The 21,797-nt window shown below is 47.8% G+C and overlaps 1 protein-coding gene across 5 annotated transcripts in view; it reads left to right on the top strand.

The window, feature by feature from the left end:
- The window catches only part of GRN (granulin precursor), a 1,937,406-nt gene that overhangs the window by 1,774,819 nt on the left and 140,790 nt on the right, over window positions 1-21,797 (top strand). For 4 of the 5 annotated variants that reach the window (XM_078645173.1, XM_078645175.1, XM_078645174.1 and 1 more), the window contains one exon: window positions 6,897-10,451. The exons of the other annotated variant lie outside the window; for it this stretch is intronic. In XM_078645173.1, the coding sequence (XP_078501299.1) occupies window positions 6,897-7,031 (135 nt within the window). In that variant the 3' untranslated portion in view covers window positions 7,032-10,451. Of the gene's footprint in view, window positions 1-6,896; window positions 10,452-21,797 lie in introns of those variants that run through there. 5 annotated transcript variants of the gene reach the window in all.

The following is a 21,797-nucleotide window of genomic DNA, read 5'->3' as shown; positions in this document are numbered from 1 at the left end:
AAATCCCCAGTCAGAACTTGCGCCTCGGGCGAGCTATATTCGGGCAGGGGCGTGCAATCTGTAATGTGGGAATGAAGGGCGTGACGCAGTTGCAAATATCAAAAGAATTGAGAGGGATGGAGGGAGTGTCTGGTCTGCAAGTTTTGAAAGGATTGGATGTGAGTACCACTCCAGACATCGCCCAACAAGGTTACCCCCAATGAGATCCCACTGCCGGAACGCTGACAGGAAGGCGACTTCACGAAGCCTAGTGCTGATTGTATTATTTTTAATCATATGTCTGCTTATGCTCGCAAAAATACTGCATCTTAGAGCATGTTAAAATAAATATTTTAAACTTTGTGTCTCTTTTTTTACCCATGTTGTGGACTGGTAGGAGAATATATAACGTAAGAGTGTTCTTGATTCCCACCATTCCTGGGAGTAACCTAAGTCGCATGTTATGGGTTGTCTAATCATTGGTACCTTTGCTATAGGAGGAAGAGCTAATGTAACACTGATGCTAGTCGGTTAGGTACTGAGGTTTTTTGGCCCACCACAATTCACTGATGTCCTGCAACAAGAGGTTCTCTCTCTGTTACAAAAACATGCAATAGAGCCTCATCAAGGCACAGGGGTTTACTCCCTCTATTTCCTAATACCAAAAAAGTACGGGTCTCTCAGGCCCATATTGGACCTCAGACCCCTAAACCTTCACTTTCAATCAGGTCACTTCCACATGGTCACTCTCCAACAGGTGTTCCCACTACTTCAACAAGGCGACTTTCTCTCCACTCTAGATTTAAAGGACGCCTACTTTTGTGCATCCCGCTCACAGGAAATCTCAGGTTCGTGGTAGACGGTCAACACTACTAATTCAAGGTCCTCCTATTCGGGGTGACTACAGCCCCCAGAGTCTTCACCAAGTGCCTAGCAGTAGCTGTGGCCCACTTACGAAGACAGCACATTCATGTCTTTCCTTATCTGGACAACTGGCTTATAAAAGCCAACTCACACAGCAGCTGTGTGCAACACACAAACAAAACAATGCAATTGCTTCACGGCTTGGGATTTACTGTAAACCTCACCAAATCCCACCTCCAACCGTCCAGCATACAACAATATCTAGGGGCTATGATAGACACTTCAAAAAGCTCTAGCATACCCCAACCTAGTTAGGATAAACACCATACAAGCTCTAATACCGAAATTTCAGCCTCAACACTCACTCCCAGCTCGAGTGTTCATGCAGCTAATCGGTATGATGTCCTCCTGCATTCTCATCGTCCCTTAATCAAATCTTCAAATTCGTTACTTACAGGAGTTTTTGGCACCTCAGTGGAACCAGGCTCAAGGCCAGCTAACAGTTCTGGTGTTGGTAGACAACCGCACCCATCGCTTTGCAGCGGTGGTGGAACACACAAAACCTTTCCAAAGGGGGGGCCATTCCTCGTTCCGGTTCCACAGATAGTGCTAACAGCAGACACATCGCTCATCGGTTCGGGAGTTCATCTTCAAACCCATACCATTCGGGCATGTGGACCCCTCAACAAAAACAAATCCACATAAATTACTTGGAATTGTTAGCGATCTTCGCAACGTTAAAATCTTTTCAACTCCACCTTGTAGGCAAAACTGCCCTGGTCCATACAGACAACATAACAGCAATGTATTACATACAAAAACAGGGGGAGACACACTCTGCAGCTTTCACACCTAGCTCAAAGCATATTGAGATGGGCCATTCCTCACAACATATATCTCCTTACAGAACACCTCCCAGGAGTACACAATGAGATTGCGGATCTGCTCAGTTGTCGGAGACAACAGATCAACGAATGGGAACTTCATCCTCAAGTTCTGCTTCCATTCTTTCAAATGTGGGGCACCCAGAAATAAACCTGTTTGCCACACACCAAAACGCCCAAGCTTCACATCCAGGTATCCACACCCATTGTCTAAGGCAATGTGCCTTGGATGAACTAGTCAGGCTAATTTGCTTGCGCTTTTCCGCCTCTCCCGCCCATGCCTCTAGTGGTTCAGAAGCTCAAACAGCATTCCCTCAATGATCCCGATTGCTCCTACATGGACCCGATAGCCATGGTTCTCATCCCACTTGGAACTATCAGTAGTTCCTCATCAAAAGCTACGCCTATCACCCAAGCTTCTCACTCAAAACCATGGAGAGATAAGACATCTAGATCCTAGTCAACTCAACCTTGCGATCTGGCACTCAAATATTAGAGTTTGGCTACCTCAATCTCCCGCCAGACTGCATGAACATTATTAAAGAGGCTAGACGTCCTACCACTAGAGCTTGCTTTGCCGCAAAGTGGTTAAGATTTGTAATTTAATGTACAAATAACATCATCCCACTAGATGCTTCTATTAAAAACATCTGCTACCTTTTGCATCTACAACAATGTAACCTAGCGAATACATCCATTAGACTACACCTTGCTGCAATAGCAGCCTATCTCCAAAACAGACAACACATGTCTTTGTTTAGGGTACCAGCTATCAAAGTATTTATGGAAGGACTTAAAAGAATAATTCCACCTAGAGTTCTGCCCTCTCCAGTATGGAACTTAAATGTGGTCCTTACCAGACTCCTGGGATCCCCCATTTGAACCTCTGCATGAATGCGAATTACAATTTCTCACTTTGAAAGTAGCTTTCCTGCTTGCGATCACCTCTCTCAGAAGTCAGTAAACTCCAGGCATTAACCATACATGAACCATTTCTACAAATGCATCATAATAAATTGGTTCTTGGGCCTAACCCAAAATTTCTATCTAAAGTAGTGTATGCTTTCCACCTTAACCAGTCTGTAGAACTGTATTTTTCCCTCTACCAGACTCAGTAGCAGAACGGGCTCTTCAAACGCTAGACGTAAAAAGAGCGATACTTTACTACATTTAAAGAACAAAATACTTTAGAAAGACTAAACAACTTTTTGTGGCTTTCTCCCCACCTCATAAGGGCAATCCTATCTCAAAAATAGGGATTGCAAGGTGGATTGTTAAATGCATCCAAATATGCTACGCTAAAGCCAAACGCACATTAACCGTCCCCCCTAGAGCTCACTCCACACGTAAACTAGGGGCATCTATGGCTTTCTTAGGGAACATTCCCCTAGCTGACATCTGCAAAGCAGCAACTTGGGCTGCACCACACAGCTTCACAAAACACTACTGTGTAGACGTGCAGGCAAAACAACAAGCTAGTGTGGGCCAGGCTGTATTAAGAACACTTTTTCAAACCACTGCAACAGATGCAGGTAGCCACCGCTAAAGAGGTAACTGCTGTATAGTCTTTGCATAAGTATATGATCTACAGCTCATATGCCTCGAACGGAAAATGCTACTTACCAGTATACATCTGTTCTTGCCGTGTAGAGATGTAGATTTGTATATGCCCCCCTACCCCGATACCTCAATCTGTTCCAGTATTATCTTACTTAGATAGACATACATGGACTTACATGGACATCTTTTTCTATTTCTTACTAACTCCATCATAACCCTCCATGGCAAAACAATCTGGAGATGAAGTTGATGCCCTTGTGCACTATTGTCCTAAGGAGGAGTCACCTACCTCGTGACTACAAAGATTTCTTCCAAGACAAAATCAAAGTGCAAACATCCGAGCCCAACACCAGGTGGCGATCTATGCATACGTATATTAATCTACAGCTCTACATGCAAAGAACAGATGCATACTGGTAAGTAGCATTTTCGTTTTGGTTGCCATCAAATCTACTAGAAGGGCCAGTGAATTGAAGGCCCTGAGCTGTAACCCCAGAGACGGACGCTTTGATAGATCCATCTTGCATGATTTTGTGGTCTAACATAATCAGTCCTTCTCTTAGGCAGGGTGATGCTGTGAAATCTGTTCTACAGGTGAGGAATCTGCAGGTAGGAAGTGCCCATCAGAAGAAAGTTACTTACCTGCAGTAATGATATTTCTGGAGGATACTATAACTGTCTGCAGATGCCTCAACGACCTGCCAACCTCCCTATTTAATGAACGGTTTATAGGGAAAGTAAATAAGAATGTGAGATATGTGGAGTTTGAGCTTTGCATGACGGGAAATGCCAGAGTTGTAGTGTAGTTCCTATCTTCCCAATAGGCTCTGCGCATTGGAATAGTACCTACAGCAGTAAAGGCCTAGGCCAGACGTTAACTAGGTCTACTACTGTCGATGCTAGACTTAATTTTTGGGTTTGCCAGCTAAGCTCAGAGTTCGCTAGAAACTTTCTCGAATGTTCAAGGAAGGATTAACTCCCCTGATTAGACAAGAAGGGATTTAGTTTCTGACAACCATAGAACATGACAACTTTGCTCTCCCCTAATCAAGAGTCAATCTCAAGAGTCGTGTGAGCACAAGGCAATTATTTTACTCAGTCAGTACGTGCATTCTTAGTCTCATCAGAATGTAGAGAAAAGGAAGAGACGGGCGTGTTCAATAAAAGATGTTATTTATTGATCAGTCTCTTTTCTCGTACAAGAGAAATGGATCGATATTATTGCAATACTTATAGTTAAGTAAAGTGCATACGTTAAAAGCAATAGTACAAAATAATACTGTAAAAACATTGAAATGGTTTCTGAGCCATATGATGTTTAAAATGATTAAAATATATTTACATACACATATACATTTGACTAAACGTACTCAACTGGTGTTTCTAAATACGCCTACCCCGTGTACCTGACCTAAGTCTAATGCGTGGGCGGGAATAGAAAGTTACAGTTTAAGTTAAGTTTGTTTTTGCCAAGTGAATAACTAAAGAATTCTCTAGGAGGGGTTATTCAGTTCTGTACCTGGAATTTAGGATGAATGAGGAATGGTATCTCTTTCTCTGCTCTCGATATTCCAGGCTGCCTGCGAGGGCTACCCGGAAGCGCTGGTGCTGGGTCTCTCGGTTTGAGATAGCAGCGCGTCTCTCAGCGCGTCAGGAAGGCGGGGCTGCTGCCTGCGGGGTCTGCTCCTGCTCTCGGCTTCGGCAAGTAAGGCTGCTCCGTCTTGTCACCACGCGTGTGTTTTGCATAGGGCAAGATCGGCAATATTTATACCTTAAAGGTGCCGGGATTGACGTAAGGATGGACATAGGTACGTCAATAAAGATGTCATACGACTTGCTCGTTAGCACATTCTTTACTAAAATTCTCTGTGAAATCAAAACAATGGCCGCACGGATTATCCAGGTTGTCATAGGTTTGATTTGTTATGAGAACGTCGTATTCCTTATCAGGGGCTGGAGGAATATCGCTTGTCTAATTAGATCTCAAGCGTTATGACCTAATCAGATAACACGTTCCTGTGCCGTAGTGTGACTGCGTCAGATAACGGTATCTGCATCATGGGGGATTTCTTGCCTCATGGGCTGACTGTTAGTTAACTAGCTAGGTAGTTTAACCAGAATATGGTCAGGAATAGGGGGATCGATTCAGAACCTATAGAAATACACGACAGAGTATGAATGGAATAGGCACAACAAAGACATGGTTTAAATTGAGCAGGGAATTAACTCAAGGTTCACATTCTGGCACAAGTATTTTAAAGGAGCCATCCAAGGTATGAACTTTCCAGGAAGACACCCAAGTAAGAAATTGACCGAATGCATGGCTTATACATACCATCTGAGCTCATCCAAAGGCCTTGCTCAACAACTAGACAGTAAGACATCTTACAGGAAATGTTGATGGGTGCATACAATTTGACATATATTTATACCCCTGGAAGCTAACATGTATGTCCTCCTTGTACATTTGTGAAAGTATGCCTAGCCATATCCGTTGCTGGCTTACCTGCTGTAGCTACTAGAGGTTCAATACATATAGAATAATTCTGCATACTAATCTGACTTTGATTCCTGTAGCACTTTATGATTTTCACATAATGTGCCTGTTTTGAGATTTCTTCCCAAGTCTCTCTCACAGAAACGAAACTGCATTTGTCCCACAAAGCGGAAACCGAACTTCATTTGTTAGAAAGGCTGAAAGTGGGGAGGGAGCGGGGGGGGGGGCATTTATTCTGTTTTGCATTTAAGATACCTTTGCTTCTACATAGTTAGAACTTGTCCTTTCAGACGATCAAACCACCTCTTTTTATATGAACACCCTACAAATGCTGTACACCTTAAGACATCACCAGATGGTTGCTGTTACAATTACGTTTTGCCACAGTAAAGCCAACTGTAATTTGTAAGGAGGAGATGGGGCACAATCCACTAGAGATGTCTTTGTGACAGTAGCTCTGTATACTGGAGTTTCAGTGGCTATCTGGAAAAGCTGCTACACCTTCACAAGGAACTGCTGTTTAGGCTCAAATCAGCAATGGAATATGCTTCGAGATAAGCAGTTCTTCACAAACTGTTTTCAATAATACAAGACTTTCTATCACTCCTTCCGTTGTTATTGCTTGTACAGCTTCCTAGATGGATTCCAGCATATGACTCCTTTAAAAAAAGATCTAATGCGGCTGAAGAAATACGCTGCTTATCTGTAACTGCACAACTAGGATCCATATCTGAGAACTTCGTGTCATGTATTCCAGAGTCCTATGTTGGCACTATGTTAGATTTCAGTATCCAGATAATATCTTGCCTTCTTATAAGGGTGAAACCGCAAGATGTGCTGGCCGCTATTCCTTTAAGGAAATATTAAGCCTACCTGCGTTAACACATCTTGTAAACTTGCTGAGGACTAGTGCCCCTCTGGTTGAAATTTATTCCAAGAACAAGATTCCTATAAAAGTGTGGCAATTTACGCTTTTTTCATTACATCTCCAGAACAAAGCTGTGTAATGCTGCACATGGAGCTGTTGCCATAAAGGCCATTTTGCAGCAGGTTAAAGAACTCCTCTTAGGTCCTTCATTTCTCTAAATGAGACTCTTCTCATTTCTTTTCAGGCTGTTTGCTGTAAAGATGGGCACCACTGCTGCCCTTCCGGATACAAATGTGTCGGTGATTCATGTGAAAAGGACAAGGCTTTGCGCTGGCATAAGAAATCTACAAAAAAGAACCTGAAGATGAACATCCTGTGAGAAGAGAGAAGTGCTGCCTCATTATTCCAGTTCCCCTTTACACCCCTTCCCCTACCAACTGTACAAAATGATGTAATTAATTGTGGATTTTTTTAATGAATTTATCTTTCTGATCACCTGTGAGTATTCAGATTCTGAATGGGAGTGCAATGCTGGAGGAAGTTGGATGGACAGTAGTTTCACATTAATTCCTGCTGGTATATGTGACTGTGTATTGCACATCATAATTTTGGAGTTTGTGGTTACCAGTTGGATACCCACTGCTTAGGGACTTGTGCAGATGCCTAGTGTGACCTTCCTATTTAATCCAGATCTTTCTACATATCCCCCCTTATGCCATAATTCTGAATGGTTATCTGACTGGATAGCCATGTATGTTCTGGGACTAACTCTAAATGGTGCCACTGTTTGCATTCCCTACATGCATATTCTCTTTCATCATGAACCTTTAACTCTATCTGCTGATAGTGTTAATTGTACAGACTTACTTTGCTTCCCTTTGTGAAGTTATCTGATACTCTGACACTGTAGCAATCCCTTGTTGGAAATGAATAATCGATCACTGTGTGTTCACACTTAATAGTTTACCTGTGTGTCTATCACTTTATCCCAATACTTAATATATTGCCTAGCTTTAAGCCCCTTACCACCATATGAGTGGCTTTCTCAGGTCCCCTAGCGTGTTATTTTCCTGCTTCTCTAAGGTCTTCATGGTGGTGGATTTCCAGTGTTATTTTTTCTTTAAAGGATACACTCTATGTTCTAATACGTCTATTTGAATATCTAAACCTTCATAGCCAGTCGGAGGTGCGGACTACTAATCTGATCATACTTACCATAGACAGCATAACGCTTCACAAGTGAACTAATGTGAATAAGCTGATTTTTTTCAGACATAGAGCATATATAGTACCTTTGTGACAAGGCTCCTTTCGAAGTTCAGTTTTCGTTAAGGGGTTAAAATTAATTTTCTAGTGTTTATATGTGGGAGGCCAGGCTTTAGTGCTGATGTTGTACAGTGTGAGCTTCTTAACCGTAGATCCTGAATGGCATAATCTTGCTAGCAACTGCCTGAAATAACTGTTAACTTTCACCTTTGGAAAATAAAAAAGACTCAATTTTTGTGAAGGTGATATGCAAAAGCAGTCACTAATCATTGACTATTTACCATAGTGTTATTTATCATTGGAAAAATCAGTGTTTTTCTTGGTATTTCTCTTGTTCGTGGTGACAGTTTGAGGGTGGTTTGTTAGTTGAGTGTTCGGAGGCTAATAATTCAACAGTGAAGTTCTTGGTGAACTGATTCCTACTCACCCGCATGGTTGTAAATCCCATTTTGTTTCTCGTGCCCCTTCCTGTATTTCATATTATCATCCTTGTAGGAACAAACCAATTCAGAAAGCTTGTATGGTTATTATTATTGTGAAAATAATAGTTTCATGGATGTCCGAACCCTGTTATTTTCATGGTACCCAAGCAGCTTCTATACTATTTGGACCATGGATTTAGGCAGGTAGCAAACAGAACTTATAACCATCTTCAATGCTTGTAATTTGGACTACGTTTTGGGCCACAGACTAATCCTTTTCTGGACTGGGGCTGAGTTCTTCTTGGAAGTAAATCTAGAAGTTCATAATCTGATCTGTCTATAGTTTAGTCCTCGTGGCATTTCAGTCTTGATTGTTGTGAGTAAGTAAGCCAGAGAGAAAGCTCTTATTGCTTGCAGTCAAGACTATCGCTACATTTATTTAAAACACATCTCTGGCTATTGTCCCAGTAAGTTTAAAATCCAATCGTAATACCTCAAAACTCCACACAGAAAACCGATTAAATATGGACTGAAAGTCCGTTTTCCTTGGTCCTTTGTGTGATCGTTTTAAAATGGTGGCCTTTCTAGCTCAGTGGAGATAACTAATCAATATCAATTGAGTCATTTACAAAAACATCCACAAATCTGAAGTGAAAAACAGGCATGTGATTTCGGGCCTGTGCATTTGAGGAATCTTCATCATTTTTGCGGTTTCATGTTTTCATTAGTTTAGTTCATCACAATCCATTATAGTACATTTTACCGATCTATGCAACTAGATGGCTGCATTGTGCTGATATGCTTCTTTATTTCTTTGTTAGCCAACCAACCAAGTTGTAGCACTCCATATTGGTCTTTATAAACCTCATCAGAAGAATGTGATGGTTTCCCAAAAAAGCAGAACAGCCTTTCACTTGTTTACATCTTTGTCGCAAAAACAGTGATGTCATTGTTGTGGACCAATTTTTGGTTTGCATAGGTACTTTACCAGTGAAATTAGAATGGTTCTCCGGTATGAATAATACATACATGCAAACAAAAACATTTGTCAACCTTTTTGAGAAGGAAATCAGGGACTTTACTTTAGGAAAAGCAGATTTCCAGTTGTATGTCACAGAATGTAAAGTTCCTCCAGAAAAATCTTTCCACTGCTTATAAAAACTTAAATCCATTTGTAGCTCTGTCGCTGGCACTTACCACATTATTGGCTGATGTAAAGATTAAATGCATCACGTTTGCTGCATGAAATCTTTCTGAGGTTTAGTAGTTCCATAAAGTGAAGAAAGGGGAATTGCAAGATGACAATTTTCATATCCGGATAGAAGAATAACATTTTTTGACAAAAGTGACCCAGTCAGTATTTCACAATGAATCAGTGATTTGAAACCGCAAAACTCTAAATTCAAACCAGATTTTGCTATTTGAAACAATTTTATATATGAACAATTTCATAGTGAAAATTTCTATGGTCCGACATATGTTCTTGACATACATATATATTGCAAAATATTTGGTTTAACATACATTTCATATATTTGAAATCCAGTTTAGAATGTTATGTTAAGGGGTTTATTAAGCGCAACAGCTGCCCCAGCACTGATTTGATCTGGAGCCAAAAATGCAAACATTCAACTTTTCACCATCATTCACTATTGAAGGTTTGTCTCTATCCAGATACTTTTCACAATTTAAAAAAAAAGATTGTCCATCAAAGTTTCAGCAAAACGCCTAAAGTTCTGTGCGGTGTGCTTTAAACTAAAAGTGTACTACTTGTTAAACAGAAGTCATTTTAAGAACCAAAATGTTTTGTCTGTTCCTCCTGGTATATAACCATTAAGTTTAACTTTTCTTTAAGGGCCAAAGAACCCTTTTTTTCTTTGTAATTGCTGAACAAATATTTTCCTTGTTGACTTTGAAGGCTACTATGTTTGCACGTGCCCCAATTTTAAAGGAATTGCAATTCAGAATCACATAAAGGATCACTAATATTTGAGAGTTAGAAAAAACCTTCCTTCTGTGTTCTTTGTGAGAAATGCTGTCCAAATATGATAGTTTTGTACACTGAGAGAAATGAACTGAAATTACAGAACATTAAAAAAAGTAATAAAGAAGTGATTCCTTTATGCTTGTTTTTTCTAAATGTGTTGTCTTGTCTCAGTACATGTTCGTATCTCTGCTGAAAGTGCAGCATGCCTTAGACTGTAAAGTGATAATTGTGGACCGCAGCGAAAGATTGAAGTTGTATTGTATATTTGCTATCTGAAAGAAACACGTTAGTTATAGATTCCTTACCTTAGAATTACCCCCAGACTTCAGACTTCGTCAGCAGTACCTCTGCGCGTCGGAAGGTGGCGTCGTTCGGATCTCCGTCCATCGTTGGGGTCGTGTCGGCGGGATGACATCATGGCAGCTACTTGGATGTGGCCCTCGCGCGCTGACATCAGTTCTTTCTTTTTCAGCGCCAGCCAGCACAGATCCGGGAAGAGCGATACCTCCAGCCACTTTTTGACTGGCTTTCTTTCTCGACTTCTGCGACTTCTTGTTGTGAGTCTTCGACTCCTGGTGCACAAGGGATGCCTGGTTTCAAGGCCTTGGGTTCCTGTACCCGACTGATGTCGGTAATGGATCCGTACCGCATGTGCCTCTTTTACCTGGAGCACGACCCCAAGCCGTGCTCTGACTGCCGGTCGATGGCACTGAAGGCTTTGCGAGAGCGGTCCCGAAAGCTGCTTGAGCGCCGGCAATCTGCTCTGCGGCGTTTGAGGTCCTGGCCGAGAGGGAGGTCGAGGGACTGGTCGTGGAGCCACCACCATTCGTCAAAGTCATCGAAGTCTTCGCAATGTGGGTCGGGTAAGTCGATGCATATGAAGTTGAAGAAGCATTGTTGCTCTTCCACTTCTCCTCGTTGGTCAGCTGATCTAACGCAGCATGCGGGTGGTGCCCCTCTTGCGGTTCCGTGTGCGGAGCCCGAATAGATGACTCCTCGTTTCCCTCCCTCTCCGGGACCCGGAGCGACTCCCGCCCAGCTTTGTACGTTCCACGAAGCAATGCATGCCATCTTTGGGCGGCCCTGACCAGCCGGCGCACCTTTGGGCCCGCGGAAGCTGTTGGGGGTCCTTGGGCTCCTCTGCTGACAACCCCGGCGCTGCAGGCCCCTCTTGGATCAGGGCCTGGATCCGGATCAGCGCCGGTCGGCTTCCATTACGCCTCCACCGGCGCCGCTTCCTCCAGCACCATTACTGCATTCAACTCCGGTCGGCCGCCTGGCCGGTGTCGACCCCCTGCCTCGATCCCGATGCGGAACAGGACCGACGTCGCCGGGCCCCGAGAGGAGTTTTTGGTACCCCTGTCACTCCTGGGGTCCCCTTTCAGCCAGATTGGCACCCAGAGGATGAGGACTGGGAGGGGTCAGGAGACCCTGTAGCTCAGTGATACCCAAGCTTTTTCGACCTAATTGGCAGTTGGCCCTGGCTCCTCATTGTCACTTATTTTGTTGGGGGGGGGGGATGTAAGCCCGACCTCTCCCTGAAATTAATTGGGATGGAGCTGATGAAGGTATTATAATCATATTTGTAGCAAAATTAAAATATAAGTCATTTAATAAGAACTTTAATTGTTTAAGTGACAAACTATACAATATGAATTGCCAAATATGTTTCCATGACTCAACCTTTTTTAACCGCCAAAAGGAAGCTTGCGTTCTGTTTATGGTCAGTTAATGATGAAACTTTCAGTTATGAAAAAGCTAAAGCGTCTTCTATTCCTCATCCTTTTAGTTTCTCCACCTCTTGTCGAAGCCTTTCTTCAGGCATTCTTTTTCTCCCCTCTCTCTGCCTTTGTCCTGCTTTTCTTCTTCTTTGAATCTTTCACACTTTGTTTTAACCCGTGGATTCCATCTTCCACCTGGGGGGCTTGTCCTTGTTTTCTCAGACTGAAAGTCTTGGTGTCACTTTTAGTTTCATGTATTTCTCTCATCCCTCTGTCGCACTCCTTTTCCCATAAATCAAACATAGGTGGCCTAGTCTAGGGTGAATTAACAGTCTCTCCGACGCCCAGGTTGCTGAAGTCTGAGCTAAACTTGCATATCAGTGCTGTGATGTTTTCTCCAAGGTAGTAAGCACTATATCCATGCAATTACAATAAAATTAGAGAGACCTTATTTGGCCCAAGAGGAAAGTAGGAGGTGTGTTTGAGGCTATTCACCTTTTCAGCAGCGACAATGTCTGAACATAATTATTGTAACAGTAACTTGCTGTCCCCTTGTATCATGCTACTTTCATAAAGCGCTCTGATACGTACGGGCCACGTCCGCGCTATATAAAATAGCAAATAATAATGCAGAGCCACAGCTTCAACTAAAAAAAGTTGGGGCGATCAGAGTACATAGTTAATAGATTTTTAACAGCTGTGCCCTCTATTTTGTTTATGTAAAATGTTCCTAGAAATCAATAATTTTTACCTATTAACAATGCAAGGTGGTCTTTTAGTCAAGTCGGCTGTGCTTCTTCAGATATTAGCATTGTTCTATCTGAAATATTTGGTATCCTTGTTTACTATGTAAACATATGAATTTCAAAAGCGGTTGAAGTTTTTATACCCCATACACAATATTTTTGTATGTGTATGAAGCGGAGAATGGAACGATAAAATAATAGGTGAATATGCATGGAAGGGTAAACATGCTTGAAGAAATGCCTGTTTTTCTCTACAAAGGTGACCTGCCATTTTTATATATCTGACTAAAAGCTGTAGATCCAGGGTTTCCAACTCTGGCCGTTAACACCAGCTCAATTCTCGGGCATTACAGCGTTTTGGGCCACAATGGGGAATACATTCCGTTTCAGAATCACCAGGATATTCAACTCATGCAATCCTTGAAGTCCAGGTACTTCTCTGTTTATATTTCCCACTTGCTTTCAGTGTAAAATGTGAGCATTTTGTTTCATTGTTTTTTAACTCGACAATCGTGCAAAGTTGGTAATTGTGCAGCATTAATTAACCAAAAAATAACCACGCCAGACCACTCAGAATGCAGTGTCTTGTAAATTCCGGCGCAGCATTTCTTCACACGAAGGAAGAGCAGTAATAGCAGCCTGCATATAAATATTACACAGGCTTGGGGGGGGTCACCAGTTTGTCATGTTCCCCTTCTTTGTAGTTAAACTGAAAGCAAGGAGTATTCTAGTGTGCAACCAACCTGTTATCTACTTTTAACTTGTGAAGAGGGACAACTGAGGCGCAGCAGAACATCTGAAAGAAACCGGTTAGTGTTAGATCCCTTACCATAAAATATCCCCAGGCATCAGACTGGATCCGGAAAGTTTTGCGTAGCAGTACCTCTGCGTCGTCTGCCCCTCTGCATCCAGCGCCTGACTCCCCCGACGTTTGCGCGACGCAGCCGGGGCTTCGGGCGACACTGTCCCATCGGCTCCGCCCGAGCCGCAAGCACCGCGTCCAGCTCCCCACCAGCCGGACCCTGGGCTGCACGCGACGCCGGAGGAGATCAGCGCCTTCCTCGCGGCCATGAGGTCGCGCTTCCCTCAGTCGGAACACGCCGAGGCTCCTTCGAGCCCCGCGGGTCCGACTGGGAGCCCAAGCGGCCCGGCGACTTCGGCCCCTGCGCCGTCGGGTGCTTCGCCCCTGCGCCGTCGGGTGCTTCGGCCCCTGCGCCGTCGGGTGCTTCGGCCCCTGCGCCCTCGGGTGCTTCGGCCCCTGCGCCCTCGGGTGCTTCGGCCCCTGCGCCCTCGGGTGCTTCGGCCCTGGCGCCCTCGGGTGCTTCGGCCCAGACGGCTTCGGCCCCGGCGCCCTCGACGGCTCCAGTCCCGATGCCGCAGGACTCCCCGGGATCCAGGCCTGGATCCGTGATGACGCCGGTCGACCTTACGACCCCGGCACCAAGGGTGTCACCCCCGGCGCCTTCCCCAGACTGCGTCATCCCCGATCCCCACCCCGGTCCGGATACTGCATCGGACCGGAGCCACCCGGTGCCGTCTTCGCCAATTGGTGAGCCCTTCACCGACGACCCGACTCTATCCTTTATTCCTGACTATCAGGAGATGGATGACTAGGGGGATTGGGAGGGGTCTGAGGACCCTCTGGCACTGCAGTGCCAGTTGAGCCAGGACTGGGCAGATAAGCTGGGGGAGGCCAGTGGTCTGGACACTTCGCCCAACACTGGATTTGTCTCCCCTCCTACCGTGGCTACGGAGGAGGGGGCTGCTTACAGCGTGGTATTGACTAGGGCAGCCAAGGCCTTGGCTCTTGAGCTCCCTGTCGTGGCCATGAGGACTAACCTCACTGAGGTGCTCAAACAGCAGGCAAGCTCCTTGGAGCCTCTCCTGCCGTTTAACGAAGCCCTCACTGACGTTCTGATGGGCACATGGTCCAAGCCCTCTACAGGCCTCCCTGTAGATCGGAACATGGCCCGACGCCACCGCCCGGCTCCGGGAGACCCCAGCTTCCTGTCCGTTCACCCCACCCCTGAGAGCCAGGTGATCCATGCCTCTCCCTCCCAGACCGCATTGCAACCGCTTCTCCGGATCGGGAATCCAAAAGGTACGATCAGTTCGGGAAGAAACTGTTCTCTTCACTAAGTTTGGGGTTGCGGTCTGTCAACACCGCCTGCCTTTTGGGTCGTTACTCCCACTCTCTGTGGGATACGGTTGTGGAACTGCTGCCGCAGTGCCTGGCGGAGGTCCATGCAAAGCTTGCCCAAGCCCTAGCAGAGGGACGGGATGCAGCACGCTATTCGATACGGTGTGGACTGGATACCACGGACTCGCAGGGCGATTGCGACGACAGTGGCGGTTTGCCACCATGCCTGGCTGAGGTCCGCCAACTTTTCGGGGGATGTCCAAGACTCCCTTACGGACATGCCCTTTGATGGCCATCGCCTCTTTGGCGACAAGGCGGACAGTGCGCTGGAGCGTTTCAAGGACTCCAGGGCTAGGGCCAAGTCCTTGGGCCTTGGCCAACACCAGCAAACTTCCGCCTTTCGTGGCCAAGGAAGGGGCGCGCCCACACATCCAGCTAGCCACAGGCCGCAGAACCAACCTTAACACACTCGCAGATGTGGTAACCGCCGTGGCGGAGCTGGGGGACACTGGCAAGTCCAGTCCACACCCGCCCCTGCAGCATCTGCCTCAAAATCCTCCTAGTCCAAATTTTCAGGCCCATTCGACGCCAGTGGGGGGCAGGGTTCGCCATCACCTTCACTGGCGCTCCATCACATCGGAGATGTGGGTGCTGCAAATCGTCCGAAGGGGCTACTCCCTCCCCTTCGAGGCAACCCCTCCAGGCATGCCACCTCAGTACCACCGCATGTTGGGGGATCATTTGCGACTTCTACAGGAGGAAGTTACGGCCCTCTGGCCAAGAGGACCGTCGAGCGCGTTCCTGGGCCAGAAGTAGGATGTGGTTGCTATTCCCACTACTTTCTGGTACCCAAGAAGGGCAAAGGAGGCCTACGCCCTATCTTGGACCTTCGGAGACTCAATGGCTTCCTCCGGAAGGAGAAGTTCAAGATGCTGACGTTAGCTCAGGTCCTAGCTGCCCGGGACCCAGAAGACTAGATGGGAGCGTTGGACTTGCAGGATGCATATTTCCAAATCCCCGTCCTGCCGGCCCACCGGCGTTACCTGCGGTTCACGGTAGGCCACAAGCACTTTTAGTTTACCGTGCTCCCCTGCGGCCTTACTAGCGCCCCACGGGTGTTCACAAAAGTGATGGCGGTGGTAGCAGCTCATCTGCGCAGATTGGGGGTTTCAGTCTTTCCCCTATCTTGACGACCGGTTGTTGAAGGCAGGCTCGCCCCAGACAGTCGTCTTCCACCTCCAGACTACGGCCGACCTCCTGCACTCGCTAGGGTTCTCCATCAACGTGCCGAAGTCGCACCTGTGCCCCTCTCAGAAGCTCCTTTTCATCGGAGTGGTTCTGGACTCATGGCAGTTTCGGGTTTATCCCCCCGAACAGTGGGTTTGGGATATTCAGGCTCTGATTCAGATCTTTCAGCCTTTATCCCGAGTCTCGGTCAAGTTGGCGCTGCGGCTCCTGGGTCTGATGGCCTCCGGAATCCTTCTGGTGCATCACGCCCGGTGGCGGATGTGGGCTCTGCAGTGGGGCCTGAAGTTTCAGTGGGCACAGCATCAGGGCAACCTATCCGACCACCTCAGGATCTCAGGAGGGCACTGCAAGACAGTTGCAGTCATGGTTCACGAACCGCGATTGGGTCAGCGGCAAATCTCTCTCCCTACCCCAACCGGAGCACGTAGTGGTGACGGATGCGTCCTTCCTGGGATGGGAGGGGCCACATGGCAGAGAGGGAGATCAGAGGCCTCTGGTCTCCAGCGGAGTCCCAGCTCCACATCAACCTTCTGGAGCTGCGGGCGATCCGGCTTGCACTGAAGGCATTCCTTCCCTCTGTCCGGGGAAGTGTAGTGCAGTGTTCAGGGACAACACCACCGCCATGTGGTACTGCAACACACAGGGCGGGGTGGGGTAGTGGACCCTTTGTCAGGAGGCTCTGCGCCTCTGGCAATAGCTGGAACACCAGGGCGTCACCCTGGTTGTTCAACACCTGGCAGGTACCCTGACCTCCAGGGCGGACGACTTCAGCCGCCGGTGCATGATGAATCACGAATGGCGTCTAAACTCTGATGTGGCGCAAATGCCTCTTTCCGCAGTTGGGAGAGCCTTGGTTAGATCTATTCGCCACTGAAGAGAACGCGCAATGTCATCAGTTCTGCGCGTTGGAATTTCCAAGGCGGCACTCGCTCAGAGACTCTTTTCGTCGCGAGTGGAGCGGCCGTCTGTTTCCACCTTTCCGCCTATACCACTTCTGCCCAGAGTGCTGAGGATCAGGCACGACCGGGCCCAAGTCATCCTTGTGGCTCCAGACTGGGCACGACAATACTGGTATCCCAAGCTACTCAGCATGTCAGTCGATCCCACGATTCGTCTGCCTCTTTAGGAGGACCTTCTGTCGCAGCAGCAGGGGACAGTCCTCCACCCGAACCTGTCCAGCCTCCACCTCCATGCGTGGAGATTGAGCAGCGGCAGTTGAGGCCATTTGACTTGCCTCCTGAAGTCTGTGATGTGATTCTGCCAGCCAGGCGTCCCTCCACAAAATCTATATACGCCTGCAGGTGCAACAAATTTGTGGCATGGTGCACAGCAAAGGCTGTGGATCCACTCTCTGCCCCCCTTTCTGAGGTTCTCCTCTTCCTCCTTTCTCTTGCCCAGCAGGGCTCTGCTCTGGGCACTCTTAAGGGCTACCTCTCTGCCATTTCAGCCTTCCTGAGGCTTCCTGATCAGCCTTCTCTTTTCAAGTCCCCTGTTGTAAATAGATTCTTGAAAGGCATCACGCACAGGTTTCCTCCTGTTCCTTTCGTGATGCCTCAGTGGGACTTGAACCTTGTTCTAACCATCTGATGTGCGCTCCTTTCGACCCACTTCACAATTGCCCTCTTCGTCTTCGGACTCTTAAAACTGCATTCCTGGTTGCCATCACCTCTGCCAGGAGAGTGAGTGAGCTCCAGGCTCCATCTTCTAAGCCTCCTTTCCTTTCTGTCCATCCGGACAAAGTTGTTTTAAAAACTCGTCCTTATTTTCTGCCAAAGGTGGTTACGGCCTTTCACATCGGGCAGTCAATCACCTTGCCCACCCTCTCTCCGCCTCCGCATCCTTCGTAGGAAGAAGAGAGGCTCCACCGTCTGGACCCAAAACGTGCGCTCTTCTACCTTGATCGCACACGCCAGTTCCGGGTGGACAACCAGCTCTTTGTTGGTTACGTGGGCGCGAAGAAGGGACGGGCGGTGCACAAACTAACCATCTCTCGTTGGGTCGTGTTGTACATCAAGGTGTGTTACTCTTTGGCTGGAAAGGAGCCCCCTGTTGGACTGAGTGCCCATTCCACTCGGGCCACGGCGGCTACTACTGCCCTGGGTCGGAGAGTCCCCTTACAGGACATCTGTCAGGCAGCTACGTGGGCCTCGCTGCACACGTTTGCTAGGCACTACTGCCTGGACAGCCAAGTCCGGAGAGATGGCTTTTTCGGCCGTTCCGTTCTCCAGGACTTTCTGGTGTGATCTTGGTTCGCAGACCCACCACCGGGGTTGGTATTGCTGGGGTATCTATTCTAAGGTAAGGAATCGAACATTAACCGGTTTCTTTCAGATGCACAAGTTACTTACCTTCGGTAACAATATATTTGTAAGAAACAGTAGTTAGTGTTAGATTCCTTACCACCCCACCCATCCTGCCCGTTCTGCGAACCGATATCTATGGTTAAGGTATTTCCCTTTGAGGGCCCTAGTTTTATGGCACCAGTGTCGTTCTCTGGCATGGCTCTGTGATCCTGGCGTGGAAAGCTATGTACAAGAACAGACGACAGCGCGCGAGGGCGGCGTCTAAGTACTCAGTCATCCCAGCGATCACGACGACGGACGCGGAGCCGCAGACGACGCCTACCGACGTGCAGGGGTACTGCTACGCAAAACTTTCCGGATCCAGTCTGACGCCTGGGGATATTCTAAGGTAAGGAATCTAACACCAACTACTTTCTCTTACAGATATATCGTTACCGAAGGTAAGGAATCTAACACCAACTACTTTCTCTTACAGATATATCGTTACCGAAGGTAAGTAACTTGTGCATCTGAAAGAAACCGGTTAATGTTCGATTCCTTACCTTAGAATAGATACCCCAGCAATACCAACCCCGGTGGTGGTCCAATAACGTTCATCAGACATTGCTGCGTATGGCGTGCCATATGAGGAGGCTACATGAAAGTAGGCACACGGGTATGGCGGCAGTGCGCTCTTGGGCCAAACGATGATTCTGGATTATACGTTGGCATTTGTAACTTTCATGTGTGTTGCGCTGCGGCTGGGTGTCATTGAAATAAGCTTCACTTGCTGCCTTCAGGCAAACCACGCATAATTTTTTAATTGCTAGGGTGTATACTCTCAGCATGATTACAAGCTTTTTCCCACATCGTGTGCGGCGCCCCTGGCTACTCATGACGGCGCACCGGGGTGCCGCGGCACACATTGTGGGAACCACTGCTTTAGCTGATCAGGTAGAACAGGACTGGAGAGAGGAACTGGGGGATGCCAGTGGTCTGGACACCTCTCCTGACCTTGGTATGTTGTCTCCTCCTACCGTGGCTACGGAACAGGGATCTTCGTACAAGTTGGTGTTACGTAGGGCAGCCGAAGCTCTCAACCTCCCTACCGTGGCAGTCAGGACTAACCTCCTGACAGAGGTGCTTTAGCTGGCGGCTAGCTCTTCGGAGCCTCTGCTTCCATACAACGAGGCCCTTAGTGACATCCTTTTGGGCACTTGGTCCAGGCACAACACGGGGGCTATCCTGTGGATAGGATGATTGCCCAATGCCACCGCCCGGCCCGAGCGACCCCACTTTCCATTCCCAACACCTCACCCCTGAGAGCTTGGTGATCCAAGCCTCTACTTTTAAAAGCGCTTTCCCTACCGCCCTGCCGGAAAGAGAATCCAAGAAGCTGGATCGTCTTGGAAAGAAGATTTTCTCTTCCGCCAGCTTGGGACTGCGGTCAGTAAACACCCATGTCTATTGGGACGTTATTCCCACTCTGTGTGGGACTCGATTACGCAGGTGCTGCCTCAGTGTCCGGAGGAGGCCTGGACAGTGCTCTCCCAGGCTGTTGCCACTGGGAGGGATGCAGCGAAGTATTCCATCCGTTGTGGACTGGATACTGCCGACTCTCTGGTGTGAACGATTTCTATGTCGGTAGGTCTTAGACACTATGCCTGGATGAGATCCACTGGCTTTTCCTGGGATGTCCAGAATACTCATGGACATGCCCTTTGATGGCCGTCCCCTTTTTGCTGACAAAGCGGACAACGCTTTAGAGCATTTCAAGGACTCACGAGCAATGGCTTAGTCCTTGGGCCTCTCCAGCTGCCCCCTGCAGTCTGCTTTTTGCCCCTCTTGTGGCTACGGAAGGGGTGCCCTGCTACGTCCCATCCAGGGCCACAGGCCGCAGCAAGTTACCCAAACTTCGCGCGGACGGGGGCCAGCGTGCAGGCCAGTCCACCAGCCTACTAGCCTCCAAACCTTCCTAGTCTGACATTTCAGACCCATCAAACAGCAGTGGGCGGCAAGATTTGCCATCACATCCCCCACTGGCGCACCATCACGTTGGACAGGTGGGTTTTGCATATAGTCCGAAGGGGCTACTCCCTCTAATTCGAGGCTACCCCTCCAGCCATGCCACCGCAATACCACCGCATGTCGGGGGATCATGTGGCCCTTCTCCAGCAAGAAGGTATGGCTCTTGGCCAAGGGTGCCATCGGGTGCTTTCCTGTCCCAGAAGTAGGTTGTGGTTGTTCCTCCTACTTTGTGGTTCCCAAGAAGGACAAGGGCCTGCGTCTTATCTTGGATCTCAGGAATGTCAAACTCTTCCTCCGGAAGGAGAAGTTCAAGATGTTGACCCTTGCCTGCCCTCGACCCGCAAGACTGGATGGTAGCATCGGACTTGCAGGATGCCTATTTTCACATCCCCGTCCTGCCAGCCCACTGGCATTTCCTGAGGTTCATGGTAGGCCACGAGCATTTTCAGTTCACCATGCTCCTCTTTGGCCTTACCAGCGCCCCTCTGGTGTTCACGAAGGTGATGGTGGTGGTTGCAGCTCATCTGCGCAGATCGGGGATTTCAGTCTTCCCCTAGCTAGACGACAGGTTGTTGAAGTAGTGCTCATCCCAGGCAGTCATCTCCCACCTTCAGACTGCGGCCGACCTCTTGCATTTGCTGGGGTTTTCCATCAACGTGACAGTCGCACCTGATTCCCTCATAGAAGCTCCTCTTCATTGGAGCGGTTCTGGACTCAGCGCAGCTTCTAGTTTATCCTCCCGAACAGGGAGTCTGGGTTATTCAGGCTATGATTCCGATCTTTCAGCCTCTATCCCGGGTTTCGGTCAGGATGACTCTCCAGCTACTGGGCCTGATGGCCTCCTGCATCCTGCTAGTGGATCATGCCAGGTGGCATATGTGGGCTCTGCAGTGGGACCTGAAGTACCAGTGGGCGCAGCATCAGGGCAATCTGTCCGACTGCGTCTGTCTCGGAGGGCACTGCTCGACAACTGCTATGGTAGCTCATGAACCAGGATTGGGTCAACTGCAGATTCCTCTCCCTTCCCCAACCAGAACAAACAGTGGTGACAGATGCATCCCTTCTGGGATGGAGCTGTCGCATGGGGTAGGCGGAGATCAGAGGCCTCTGGTATCCTGCGGAGTTCAAGCTCCATATCAACCTTGTGGAGCTCCGGTCTATCCGTCTTGCACTTTAGGCATTCCTTCCCTCAGTCCGGGGAAGAGTAGTGCAGGTGTTCACGGACAACACCACCGCCATGTGGTACAGCAGCAAACAGGGCGGGGTGGAATCGTGGACCCTATGTCAAGAGGCTCTCCATCTCTG

This window comes from Lissotriton helveticus, chromosome 5_1 (genome assembly GCF_964261635.1).
Source record: "Lissotriton helveticus chromosome 5_1, aLisHel1.1, whole genome shotgun sequence".
Taxonomy (NCBI): Eukaryota; Metazoa; Chordata; class Amphibia; order Caudata; family Salamandridae; genus Lissotriton; species Lissotriton helveticus.
The sequence above is the reverse complement of the archived record's forward strand: the minus strand, read 5'-3'. Positions and strand labels throughout refer to the sequence as shown.